The sequence below is a fragment of the Oculina patagonica genome, chromosome 9 (genome assembly GCF_052425735.1).
Source record: "Oculina patagonica isolate OP01 chromosome 9, crgOcupat, whole genome shotgun sequence".
NCBI lineage: Eukaryota > Metazoa > Cnidaria > Anthozoa > Scleractinia > Oculinidae > Oculina > Oculina patagonica.
In genome coordinates this window covers 9,605,348-9,619,215 of record NC_135766.1, presented here as the reverse complement: position 1 = coordinate 9,619,215, position 13,868 = coordinate 9,605,348, and the positions used below count along the sequence as shown (strand labels likewise).

General features: G+C 40.4%; 2 protein-coding genes and 1 pseudogene across 3 annotated transcripts; all 3 read right to left on the bottom strand.

The window, feature by feature from the left end:
- Positions 1-259: 259 nt before the first annotated feature.
- LOC144665768 (failed axon connections homolog) lies at positions 260-5,383 on the bottom strand (annotated as a pseudogene). The gene is made up of 2 exons (XR_013573015.1): positions 3,507-5,383; positions 260-942 (listed from the first exon to the last, which is right to left on the bottom strand). The product of XR_013573015.1 is annotated as a failed axon connections homolog (transcript).
- Positions 5,384-5,536: 153 nt separating this feature from the next.
- Positions 5,537-7,751, bottom strand: LOC144665765 (failed axon connections homolog). The gene is made up of 2 exons (XM_078527061.1): positions 7,290-7,751; positions 5,537-6,237 (listed from the first exon to the last, which is right to left on the bottom strand). Exons 1-2 carry the CDS (start codon positions 7,709-7,711, stop codon positions 5,808-5,810), a joined length of 852 nt encoding a protein of 283 aa, XP_078383187.1. The 5' UTR covers positions 7,712-7,751; the 3' UTR covers positions 5,537-5,807.
- A 55-nt stretch (positions 7,752-7,806) lies between these two features.
- Positions 7,807-13,828, bottom strand: LOC144665749 (failed axon connections homolog). Its single transcript, XM_078527047.1, has 2 exons — positions 13,187-13,828; positions 7,807-9,361 (listed from the first exon to the last, which is right to left on the bottom strand). The coding sequence occupies exons 1-2, from the start codon at positions 13,612-13,614 to the stop codon at positions 8,908-8,910; spliced, it is 882 nt and encodes a 293-aa protein (XP_078383173.1). The 5' UTR covers positions 13,615-13,828; the 3' UTR covers positions 7,807-8,907.
- Between the last annotated feature and the right edge of the window lie 40 nt (positions 13,829-13,868).

The window sequence follows — 13,868 nt, the reverse complement described above, 5'->3', positions numbered from 1 at the left end:
GAATTTTTGTTTGATGGATTTTTCTATTGGTGGCTGAGAAGATTTCGGCATTTTAGTCATGACTTCTTTGGGTTAAAATTGGCATCTTATAAATCTGAAGCACGTATCTAACGCAACTTGTACCACACTCTACAGCGACTTTGGAGGGTAAGTGATGAATAAGCTTTGTGGATATATGAATATTACACAATTGACATCTTGTTTTAATATGAACTTGTCGGGACCCCCTCTACGGAGTCCCAAGTTGACTTAGAACATGTCGAGCAACTAAGATTTTATTGTTAAGTTTACTAGCACGTTGAGTACAAGTTGGAGCTTTAGAGCTGTCTTACAACACTTCTGTTCTAAGCTGAAGGATTGGGCGTTTGACATCAGCGGCCATGTGAAAACCTAGACACGCAATTGCCGAATTCCTCCCAAATGGATCCGTATCTTTCAACTGATTAGATTATACACCATGTGGTCTATGGCAATTAGAATACGAAGCCTGAGAAATGAGATGGTCATCGTCTCTAACCAGATTTATGTTTCTTGGAAATGATTTCATCCCAGTCTGGATAGTACAGTTCCTTCATTCTCTTGGCGTGTTCGTCAAGATTCTTTGCTTTAGACTTGGTGAATAAAGCAATCGGACATTCTGGATTATACCAAGTGAACGCAGCGATAAAAGCAAACAGTGCTACGTCAGCTAGAGAAGGCTTCTCTCCAAACAGAAATCTCTTGTGACCCAAAATTTCCGACGCCGCAAGTAAATCTTTCTCGCCTATTCCATACAGGTCTTGTTCGGAGTGTCGACCAATGCCGTGCGACCACAGATCCTTTCTACAGCGCTTCTGCCCCAGGTAAAATACCAGATATTTGACTGGAAAGAAGAAATGGCCGAACCACTTTTCTCTGAGGATCGTTGCATAGTCAGAAGACCAGCGGTAGAACACTATGGTCCTGTGGAAGGATAAAAGAAAAGAGTAAAAATTGTGTTCATCGCACTCAACTTTTAAACTGGAGATTGATGGAGACAACATGTGTTGTCGGTAAAACTATCTTTTTTAACTTGGACCCGACTAGTGTTGGACCTTGAACCAACATTTACTGAATTTTTTTTTCTTGGATGATTTTCTCATCTGCTTCCTTATGTCTTCTCTGGGAGAATAGGGCCTTTGATCCGTTCCCTCCACTCAACCCTGTCTTCCGCAACATTAACCGCCTCTGCCCAGGTGGCAAACCCCAGCTTCCGCCTCTCCCCCTCTACCGTTCTCCTCCACGTTTCCTTCGGACGCCCCCTTCTTCTCCTTCCTTCGGGTGCCCATGTTAGCGCAATGCGCTAATGTTGCTGATGGCCCATGCGCAATACATGGCCTATCCATCTCCACCTTCGCCTCCTTATCTGCTCACTGATGGTGCAAGTCTTTGCCTGTCTTCTAACCTCCTCATTTGACACTCTCATTGGCCAGTATATTCTTAGTATCCTCCGTAGACATTTGTGTAGAAATGTGTCTAGTTTAGCCTCGTCCCCCTTGGTCATTCTCCAGGTTTCACACCCGTAAAGAAGCACTGCTATGACATTGGACTTGAAGATTCTTATCTTGGTGTTTTTGCTCAACTGCCCACTCCTCCAGATCTTAACCAGCTTGTTGAAAGCTCCTCTAGCTTTCCCTAGGCGGCTCTTGATGTCCTCCTCAGCCCCTCCATGCCTGGTTACTCTTGGTCCTAGGTAGTCAAAGCTGTTTACATCCTCCACTTGCTGTCCATCGACTACGATTGCATTGTTGTTGTTTGCATTTATCTTCATGAGTTTGGTTTTTGTGGTGCTGATTTTCTAGCCTGTTCCTTTCCCATTCCTATTCAGGTGATCGATCTTCTTCTGAATCTGTGCGAATGTGCTTGAGATGAGAGCCAGGTCGTCTGCGAAGTCTAAGTCCTCTAGCATTGTTGACAACTTCCACATAATTTATGTCCCTGCATGGACAACCGATCTCCTCATCACCCAGTCTATCACCAAGAGAAACAAAAACCCAGACATGTTACATCCCTGCTTGACACCCGACTTCACCTCAAACCAATCTGTCCTTCCACCACCATCAACCACTGCACTTGTGGAGTTAGTGCACATTACTTGCACCATTCTCATGATCTTAGATGGTATTCCGTAGCACTTCATGATCTTCCAGAGAGTGCTTCTATGTATGCTATCAAAAGCCTTCTCGTAGTCGACAAATCACAGGTAAAGGCTGGCGTTCCATTCAACTGCCTGCTCGACAATGTTCCTGAGCACAAAGATCTGTTCTATTGTGCTCCTTCCCTTTCTAAATCCAGCTTGTTCCTTCCTCAATTTTTCATCCGTCCCGGCAGCAATCCTCTTGATCAGAATTCTACCCATCACCTTGGCTATAGTGGACATGAGGGTAATACCTCTCCAGTTTCCGCAGTTCGTTAGATCCCCTTTCTTGGGGAGTTTGACGATGAGCCCTCTGCACCATACTTAAAAAGTTAAGTAAGTAATGACACGATCTCAAACTGTGAGTCCACTAATCTTGGCTTAACCTGCACATTTTGCAACGTTGTTCAGCAATGGCGAAATAAAACAAATAGACAAAGAACAAAATCAATGCCCCTAGCCCTAATAACAATATAGGTACAGGATAAGAAGAACGAATGAAAATAGGGTTTTTAAAGTGATGCAGGTCAACTGATAGTTTAAGCAGTTGGGGAAACACCCTGAAAAAAATCAAAGCTTTAACAGGATTCGAATCCGTGACCTCCGCGATACCGTTGCGATGCTCTACCAACTGAGTTATGAAGCCACACATTGGGAGCCAGGTCATCTTGTGTGTTCTATTCTTTTCTTTCATGGGTAAGATAGAACCCACAATGATTTCCGAAAACTGTTCGAACATATCACAATAATTTCCGAAGTGTTTGAAAGCGTTCTCAATCTGATCTTTCCGATCGAGTTCCGAAAATTACCGTTCTTAACCAGTTTCCAAAAATCGTACAAGGAAAATCGTCGTCTCTGGACAGTTAAAGATTTCCGAAGATTTTCTGAATCTTTTCTATAGTAGTCTCTTATGGCCACTGGTACTGCTCTGTAGTATTGACTGGGGGGTGTCTGGCATGGTTCACGGGTAGAAAAAATAATTAATCACGGATCACGGATATCAATATTTCATTTTCCCAAAACATGAAAACAAGCAAGGAACTTTCTTTTTAAATCCTGCTCTTACGCAAAGAAAAGTGGCAAAAGCAGAGAAATCTATTCTTGCCAGTCGCTGATGCCTTACAAGACTTTGTGATAATAATTGCACGGAGGTCACATTTGGTGTTTTCAGTCAAGGATATCGAAAAATAATTATTCAAATTCACGTTTCACGAAAGATAGATCAGCTAATCACGCATCACGAGAATATCCCTGCACGACCCTCTTCTTAGGAACCTCACCACAATCACACACGAAACCTTAAACAATATAACAAGCGATTAATCATTTAACATAAGAACTCAACGCTTACCAGAAAGTGTTTTCCTCCAACATTGTACGGACGCAGTGAGCAATGGCTTTTTCTGTGGCGCTCAAATGTGAATCGATATCCACTTGAAATTCTTTCTTCAAAAACTGAATACAGAAATTGGAATCAGTGATTTCTTGCTCGTTAAACTCGATCCACGGCATCTTTCCCTTCTTTGAAAACTTGAAACCATAATCACTTTCGTACGGGATGTTTGTCATTCGAAGGAAAGTTTACAGCTTTAAACATGGCGGACTTACACTCACCACCGGGGATCCATCAAACGGAGGGAACTGATGTAAGATAACTGTGCCAGGCTTGGTTTTCTTTTTTGCCTTTGTAAATCTCTTTACGAGGAGATAGATAACGAGAAATATAACAGCAGCAATCCCAACATACAAAAAAGACGCTGAAAAGTTCATGGTTGTCACGTTTTGTGCGGGGTGCACGTAGTATTTACAAATCGTTGTCACGGAACAGCAGTGAACTTCGCTTTCGTGACAAAAACTCAAACATGACCCTGATCACGGATTACTTGTATTTTGCATAATAAGGTCAAAAGTGTTTTGATTTGGGTGACAGCTGTAGCAGCTGTATTGTTTTCAATGCTTCACGCTGTGTTTCCTTTGAAAAGCTACTCACTGAACTGTCGCTGACATATAAAAGGAGCACAAGTTATTATGCCAATGCGAGGTTGAAACTTGGAAATCCGGAGGCCGCGGAGTAAAGTCCTGTTCTGAGCACTTACTGGTGTTGTTTTCGGAAGCCCCGAATTCAACTCCTCGGGTTCGCTTTAAATAGCCAACTGGTCTGCCTCCTGCCAGTTTGGATTATTAACCTGATGTTATGTTTATTTATTTGTTTCAGTGCAGTGTCTGTTTACATTGGCCCTGAAAAGCCCCATTCGGGAAGTGGTCATTTAAGATATTTTTTATTATTTTTAAGGGTTGTCAGTGACGCATGTATTCACCAAATACAGCGCATGAAACAAAACTCAGAGACTCAAAGAGTAGTGCATAATGTAATATTGCCAATCAATTGACATTATAATAATAACTTCGGTTAAGACGGATAAATCAAATAAGTTCACTTTTCACTTTGAAACGCTGTTTCAAACGGGAGAAGGATTTCTCTTATTGAAACGACACACGTGGCGATTTCATTGCAACTGGTTTTTGGCCAGAAGATTCCGAGTATTCTCCTGAGCCATCTTGTTTGGAACACATCTATCTTGTGACATATGGATTGCGAGAACTTTCAGGTTTCTGCACCCTACAGGAGGACTCCAAGAACATTGCTTTTAAAAATCCTAAGTTTGGTTTTGGTGGTGATCGTTGAAGATTTCCAGATGCTATGAAGTGCTGCAATCGCCCTTAACGCCCCAGCGCTTTGCTCGTGCAGTTATCGATGCAGAAATATTACGGAGCCTGTTCATAAATGTTTCGCGCTTTTTCGGGATAAGTCGTCACACTTCGTGCATACAATTTTCATAAATGCATACCGATTAGCGGAACCTGTCCCCTGCGACATTAAGGGCTAGAGATTGCTAAGACAGATTTTTTGGGGCGATTGGGGTCGCTCGTAGGGCTCTCGATTCCCCCGTTTCCGACCAAACTATAAACCACTTTCAAGAGATACAGTACATTCACCCAGCCTGCGAGCAAGTAAGAGACATTCTTTTCCCATTTGGGGCTAAAGGCGTTAACTACATTTTTGAAATCAATCAATCAATCAATCAATCAATCATCGATCGATCGATCAATCAATCAATAGAAGTTTATAATTTTTAACAGAGGTGTCGACGTTTTTTCTTGGTGGCCGTAGAATCAGATATTTTCATCACAGTTTTAAGGTTAAGATTGTTATCTAAGGAATCTGACGCACATATCTTATACATATTATACATAGAATTATTGTATAACACTCGATATCGACTTTGGAGGGTATGAATATTACACCCTTTATATCTGCTATAACACAACGTTTTTGCAAGTCGACGTTAATCATTTCAAGCAATAACACGATCCTCACCGTGCCTGTTTCTCTCCACCGAGCAAATAATTTTATTATCGTTAATTATATATTCTCCGATTCGACCAGGTGGCGGATTCTGTGCCTACCTGGTCTGAATACGTTATAACTGCCAATTCCGACTAAAACCGGTACTTATAACAATGAAAATGTTTGTTATTTTTCCAAATCAAGTTCTAGCTAGTTACAATTACTTCGGAACAATATAAAGCCAAATTTTCATCTTATACAGCCCTAACTAGTAGGCAGCCCTAAAGAAGACCGTTCTTGTCTTCAACCAGATTTATGTTTCTTCGAAATGATTTCATCCCAGTCTGGATAGTACAGTTCCTTTATTCTCTTGGCGTGCTCGTCAAGATTCTTCGCTTTAGACTTGGTGAGTAAAGCATGCGGACTTTCTGGACAATCCCAGGTGAATGCAGCGATGAAAGCAAACAGTGCTGCGTCAGCTAGACAAGGCTTCTCTCCAAACAGGAATTTCTTCCGGCCCAAAATTTCCGACACTGCAAGCAAATCTTTCTCACCTATTCCGTACACATCTTGTTCGGAGTGTCGACCAATGCCGTGCGACCACATATCCTTTCTGCAGCGCCTCTTTAACCAGGAAAATACCAGATATTTGACTGGAAAGAAGATATGGCCAAACCACCTTTCTCTAAGAACTGGTGCATAGTCAGAACACCAGCGGTAGTACACCATGACCCTGTGGACGAACAAAACTAGTAAACACCTGATTGAAGAAACGTTGCCCAACGATAAGCATAAACCATAAATCCAAATATTTACTGGGAAATCGGAAAACAGTAATCGTTGTCTGTGACAGAATGAACATTATATTAAGACAGGTTGCAAAATCGTGCTCTTAAAGCACTCAAAGGACGAAGATATCTTGATTATAAATAAATGGAATATTACTAAGCTTACCAGTTCTGTCTACCCAGAATAACATTGGGTCTTATCATTCATGGTTTATACTAAAGGGTCAAGTTTCTTCCATTTGGTGCAAATTGTGTCTGCTCCGCTGCCTTAGATTCTAAGTTTTGCCTTTTTCCATAAATTGTCTAAAACAAGAGTACAGGATCTGAGATACAAATCTTCTTAATTTTATAGCAGGAACCAGAAATACAACGACTGAATATTTGGAATATCCAACTTACTTCCAGAAAATTAGTAAAAATGATTTAAAAAATTGCGGGGAAAAAAGCGTCAAGCTTGGTTAAGGATAAAAAGATAAACTATGTCAGTTTTATGTAAACAACTGTTTACAATTATAAACCTACACAAATGCATCATTGTATCATACCGTACGCGTGCCTTCATCGTCCGCATGCAGTACAACCCGAAACTGTCACGAGAAATTATCATATAGCCAATGCGCATGCGCGCATGTAATTTTACGGACCTCGTGCTTTTGTGTGTGCTGTTGCTCGAGTTTCATGTTGTTGTAGTTTCGCTAAAGCAGAAACGAATTTGAAGATTAAAGTTGTGTTTATTACCTTGACAGAAACAACAAAACGAACGAGCGAAACGAGACAAAATCACCGAAACAAGTTAAACCATTACCATTATTGAGGGCTAACCGTGAACAGGCTAACCGGAGCGTTATGCAGGTCAACTGGAGTGTTGTAGTCATGCTCTACTTGTCCTTCCTTTGTGTTCTGTGACAGTCAGCTACGAGGGCTACCACAACCATGCACGGCACTTGAAACAACATGACAAGCGATTAAACACATAACATGAGATCTTTACACTTACCAATAAGTGTTTTCCTCCAACATTGTACGAATGCTGTGAGCAATGGCTTTTTCTGTGGCGCTCAAATGAGAATCAATATCCACTTGGAACTCTTTCTTCAAAAACTCAATGCAGAAATTAGAATCAGCGATTTCTTGCCCGTTAAACTCGATCCACGGCATTTTACCCTTTTTGGAAAACTTCAAGCCATACTCATTTTCGTACGGGATCTTTGACATACGAAGGAAAGTTTCCAACTTTAAACATGGCGGACTACCACTAATAACCACGCCGTACGGAGCGAACTGATGCAAAACAACTGTACCGGGCTTGGCGGGCCTCTTGTTCTTTTTTCCCTTTGTAAATCTTTTCACGAGGAGATAAATAACGAGTAAAACAACAGCAGCAACGCCAGCATACAGAAAAGACGCTGAAAACTTCATGTTGTTACGTTTCGTGCAGCGGTGCACATAGAGGCTACAAGTCGTTGTCACGGAACAACAGGGTAATCCGCTTTCGTGACAACTACTCAACCATGACCCCAGTGACAACAATGACTTGTATTATATATTTGCATAAGGTCAACAACAACAAGTTTATTCAGTATTACTATTTCTATACTTGGTGTTAACGATTGAAATACAATAAACAACAATGAGAGTTAAGAATAGTGAAACGGGAAATAAAATATAATTGAATTGTATAATTGAATATTATTATGTTTCTTTCATCTTTCAAATGCTTGAAAAATGAGAGTGGCAGTTAGAAAATAATTGGTATGGCAATGGACCTATCAAATCATGGATAATACGTCACGTGCATGAACGCAATATTGGTAAAACAAGCCTTATTAGAGTACTTATAAGGTCCAATACAGTAGATTCTCGGACTTCACAAACAAGATTCTTTGAATGCGAAGGTCAGTCACAAACTGTATCCTTACAAATTTTAAGTATTGGTTTAAAGGCTTATTAGCTGTACCACGCAAAAAAACAAATACAAATAAAACATACAAATACGAAAAATCACTTAAAAAACGCCCTATAGAAGTGGCAAATAATTAAATGTGAAGGTTTCCTCATCTAATACAGCGGCACGAGACCATGAGGAAGGGCTATAATCTATCGACAATCTATAGATAATCTATCAAAATAAAAATAAAAAATAATGTAGGCATAATTTACGCAGGGCCCCTATTTATACCAGCCAAATGCTGATTGGGCCACCCTGCCTAAACGAGTTGGCTTGACTTGACTTGAAGCGAAAAAGGATGCGAAGACTGACCAACGCAGAATGACAAAAAAGCTAGACATGCCTATAAGTGGTTCCTAACAACCCTTGACAACACGCGGACCTCTACATCCTCTACAACATCAATTAACTAATTCGTTTCCATATCTCTCAGCCGTCGGAAAGTACATTTTCTTCGGCTTACTAAAATTCTTTATGCTTCATAAAGGCGCAATTGCTTATAATATTGATAAAACTGATAAAACGCTACTGCAATCAAACATTACATAAAGTTCCTTACTAGTCTACACTCTGATGTGTTGGTCGCAAGTGCATATCACAGGTAACTAGAGATTTGCAATTGGCTGCAATATAGACCGAGGGCAGATTTCATTGGGACGACAGAAAGCTAATTTAAAAAAACAAAAATTACGTGACCAGATTTATGTTTCTTTGAAATGATTTCATCCCAGTCTGGAAAGTACAGTTCCTTCATCCTCTTGGCGTGCTCGTCAAGATTCTTCGCTTTAGACTTGGTGAGTAAAGCATGCGGACTTTCTGGACAATCCCAGGTAAACCCAGCGATGAAGGCAAACAGTGCTGCGTCAGCTAGACAAGGCTTCTCTCCAAACAGGAATTTCTTGTGGCCCAAAATTTCCGACACCGCAAGCAAATCTTTCTCACCAATTCCATACAGGTCTTGTTCGGAGTGTCGACCAATGCCGTGTGACCAAAGATATTTTCTGTATCGCCTTTGGAACATTTTAAATACCAGATATTTGACAGGCAAGAACAGCTTGGGAAATAACTTTTCTCTAAAAATCCGTGCATAGTCAGAACACCAGCGGCAGTAAATCATGGTCCTGTAGATAGACAGAAAACAGAGAAAGGACACATTAAATCTGGCCATTTCGACTTATTTTTTTTTTTGTCTGCTTTTGTTCGAAATCTGTCTTTTTTACGTGGCTTGGACCTTGAACAAATAGATAAAACAACAGTTTCAGAAAATATTCAAACAATTAAGGTCGTGGGTTATAGGATATCTTGCCTCTAGTGGGCGGGATGTCTAGGCTGTAAATGATGTCTGGCCCGTTAGGGATGTCCTGCTTGTACGGGAATTTCATTCTGTAAGCTAAGGGATGGGTTAGGTGGAAAACGCGGAGTGCGGAGTGCGGAGTGCGGAGTGTGGAAAATGAGGAGTGTGGAAAATGCGGAGTGTGGAAAGTGCGGAGTGTGGAAAATGCGGAGTGTGCAAAATGAGGAGTGTAGAAAATGCGGAGTGTGGAAAATGCGGAGTGTAGAAAATGTAAGAAAATGTAAGAAATAAGAGTAAAAGTAATAAAATGATTTAATGTAAGGTTATATCAAGTATTGCAATTATTAACAAAAGAACATTAACATTATTCAAGCAGTTCATGTCCTTTGAAAAAGCGATCGATCATTTCATTTTCACTGCTTAATCGTATACCTATATATAAAGAACAGTAACAAATATGAAATCAAAACGTCAACGCATGTAATCTGTCCAAGCTATGCATCACTTCATTTTCATAGCTCAATCATGCAATCTTTTAGTGTTTTCTGTAGCTATAAAGAACTGGAACAACAAGGTAAATAAAAAAATCAATGCGCGTAGCATAATTATTGGGAATTAACAATATTAACGATCAGTCTAAGTGTTTTCAGCAATTCTCTCTGGCCATCGTCGAGGGAGTGGTTAGTGCTGAGGTCGATATGTACACGGCCGTCAAAAACAGGGTTTTTTCTCATGATATGTGCAGGATTGGGATGGTAATAAGTGTTGGCAAAGTCCGCACTGTGAACCAATGCTCCTGTGCTCTCATCCCTGCGTACCACTCGACGGTCGAAGTGCTTGACCACGATGTTGTGTGGTGACTGACGAAATTTTTCTGAAAAATTGTCGCCGCAACCATAGCATTTTTTCACACATTTTGGCAAGGCCACGAGGTAATACAAATTCGGCGACAATCCCGAGTGCCATGCTCCTACTGCTGCCGATGCTGGAATAGACAAGGACCGATGAGGAGGTGCCGCCTGGAAACGAGCTTGTGGTGTGTGAGCTTGGAATGTTGACGCGTATGGATGATGAAAACGTCCTCCAGGGAAAGGGAAGCCTGGTGGGTTATACACAACTGGGTACAATGGATTCAGCTGTGCTTGATGAGCGGCAACGCTTGGCTGGTACGATGCGGGATACAACTCATGTAATTGTGCACCATCCGGGTAGTTTTCAAATTCACTTGCCCCAAAACTTATCCACTCCCCATTATCCACACTAGCCTTTTAAAAATTCCTTTTAAAAATTCGTTGTTTTAAAAATTCGTTTTAAAAGTTCGTTGTTTTACAAATTCGTTTTAAAAATTCGTTGTTTTAAAAATTCTTTTTAAAACATCGTTAAAAAATTGTTTTTTCGGTGGTCCCCAAAAATAAATATGTCACGCATATATCATGTCTTAAATATGTAACACCTGAGTCAAGCCTTGACAAAAAATTTAGCTTGTTGTTATACGGAAATACGTAAAATAACCTGTAGAAGTACGGTTAACGGTATGTATAAATACAACCACAAGTTCGCAGTGCTGCTCACTAGCCTAGCCTTTTAACATGTTTTTTTACACTCCGCATTTTCCACACTCCTCATTTTCCACACTCCGCATTTTCTACACTCCTCATTTTCTACACTCCTCATTTTCCACACTCCGCATTTTCCACACTCCGCATTTTCCACACTCCGCATTTTCCACACTCCTCATTTTCCACACTCCTCATTTTCCACACTCCGCATTTTCCACACTCCTCATTTTCCACACTCCGCATTTTCTACCTCCTCATTTTCTACACTCCTCATTTTCTACACTCCTCATTTTCCACACTCCGCACTTTCCACACTCCGCATTTTCCACACTCCGCACTCCGCACTCCGCGTTTTCCACCGAACCTAAGGGATGTCTAGCCAGTAGGGGATATCTGTCACTAACAATGCAAATTAAGGATCTAACGCCTGTCGAGGAATTGTCTAGCTAATGGGAAATGTTTAGACAGTAGGGATGTGGTTGATGTTTAGCTAAATAGGTTTACCTGGCGAATAGACATGCCACAGGCTTAGGACACCTTAGGACACCTTATTATGTATGTTTTTAAGCGTATACACGACGTACAACGACTGACATCGACAACTTTACGAGATATTTATAACTGGGTAACAATATGGACGCATGCGCGTGATTATACGTCATATAGATTGTAGGAAGTCTATGAGCTAATTTTCATTCAAATTTGAATATTTCTGCCATTCAGAGTACTGTAGCTACATCAATTCAGTGTAGTGTGTGGAATTTTAAAAGAGCGCTTTTAAAAAGAGGTAGAAGGAATTAAATTCAAATTTTCGAATTTTAAACTATCATAACCTGCTGGCAGACTTTCAATTAAAAAATCCGCTTCTGTAATGAAACTCTAGAGATATTGACCGATAAGTTTTTGAAAAGATAAAAGTGTGCTGTGCTACTCGTTCTGCAAACTCTGCCCCAAAATCGTGTTCTTCTCAATTTGGCACTAACGAAGCTATAGACATCGCCGTTGAGTGCAATCTATTAAAGCAAAGATGACATCCATAATCTTTCATCATTTGCCATGTCTCTGTAAAAATTGAGCTTAATCGCACCCATAACAGCTGAGAAAAAAGTGTTTAAAAAGATGCAGGTCAAGCAAAATCTCGCTTCATGAATTTATTCATGCTGTAGGTATCCCCCGCGACCTTAACGATAAATTTCTAAGAACTTGAAATTGCTCTTATTCTTTTCGATCCTTTTCAATTTGCCATTACAGCATCTCAGTCGGACGAATCCTTCAAGTTAGCGTGAGGTACGTTAAGCGACGGTTTCGCAAAAGAACAAGTACAGTGAAACCTCGATTTAACGAAGTGCCAAGGAACTGGGGAGTTTTTTTTTTCGTTTATCGCGGGTCCGTTATATCAAAAACCTCGATATATAAACAAATTTGCGGAGAAAAAAACAAAATGTTTGTTATATCGAGGTTTAGTTAATAATTGTTTCTTTTACGCTGCTACGTTGCACTACCCATGCAGCATTATGCATTTACAGATCTGAACGACTGTCAAAAATAACATTTGTGCTTTAATGTTACATACATATGGACATAAGTCTTTGGATTTGTACTCCTGTTACAGGATTAAAGTATTTTTATCCTTGTTGATCTGTTCTACATTCATCGTATGTCGCGTGTTATCTATATAATCCGTTAAATCGGGGTGCATTTTACGTTTGGGCTTCCGGATTGTGTTCGTTATAACAAGGATTTCGTTTTTTTTATATATATATTTATTATTATCTTTATATCGAAGCTCTGTTCCATACATTTTACTGTAACTTTGCGCTTGCTGAAGTTTGTTAAATCGAGGTTTCACTGTATACGGTATCACGCTTACAGAAGCGGATATTCGCAACTTGATAGAACCTGACGGGGACTTTATACTTCGAGAAATTCTCGTGATGGAAATAGGAAAAACAGTTTTATTTTTTTGGGGGTCTGAGTTATCCAGACATCTAGAAGGTCTCACTTTTCAAGATACACTTTTTCAAAGTCGTTTGCCTCTGTGTTTTTCGAGAAACCGCACGATCAAACACCTAACATAAAAACTCAACGCTTACCAGAAAGTGTTTTCCTCCAACATTGTACGAATGCTGTGAGCAATGGCTTTTTCTCTGGCGCTCAAATGAGAATCAATATCCACTTGGAGTTCTTTCTTCAGAAATTGAATGCAGAAATTTGAATCAGCCACTTCTTGCCCGTTAAACTCGATCCACGGCATTTTTCCCTTCTTGGAAAACTGAAAACCATACTCATTTTCGTACGGGATCTTTGTCATACGAAGGAAAGTTTCCAACTTTAAACATGGCGGACTTACACTCACCACCGGGCATCCATCGAACACAGGGAACTGATGTAAGATAACTGTGCCAGGCTTGGTGGGCCTCTTGTTCTTTTTTCGCTTTGTAAATCTCTTCACGAGGAGATAGATAACAAGAAATACAACAGCAGCAATTCCAGCATACAGAACAGACGCTGAAATCTTCATGTTGTTGGGTTTCGTGCAGGTATGTAGGTAGAGGCTCTAATTCGCTGTCACGGGACAGTGGAGTATTCCGCTTTCGCGGTGATCCTGGCTACTTTCCCTTGGGCCTATTTGTGCTTTTTATATCCCTTCCTTTTGAGGAAGCTTAAACAAATAATTTCCTTCTTATTGGTACGAGGCTCTAAGGACTGTTATCGACAAAGTTTTCACAAGTGAATGTGCCAGGCAATGACGCATGGCTATTATTTAATAACGAT

Excerpts from the sequence above, each read along its gene's own strand:
- LOC144665765 (XM_078527061.1), bottom strand. The coding sequence starts at position 7,711 with ATGAAGTTTTCAGCGTCTTTTCTGTATGCTGGCGTTGCTGCTGTTGTT. Across the intron at positions 6,238-7,289 it reads TTGGAGGAAAACACTTATTG|GGTCATGGTGTACTACCGCT; the intron begins GTAAGTGTAAAG and ends GTTCGTCCACAG.
- LOC144665749 (XM_078527047.1), bottom strand. The coding sequence starts at position 13,614 with ATGAAGATTTCAGCGTCTGTTCTGTATGCTGGAATTGCTGCTGTTGTA. Across the intron at positions 9,362-13,186 it reads TTGGAGGAAAACACTTTCTG|GACCATGATTTACTGCCGCT; the intron begins GTAAGCGTTGAG and ends GTCTATCTACAG.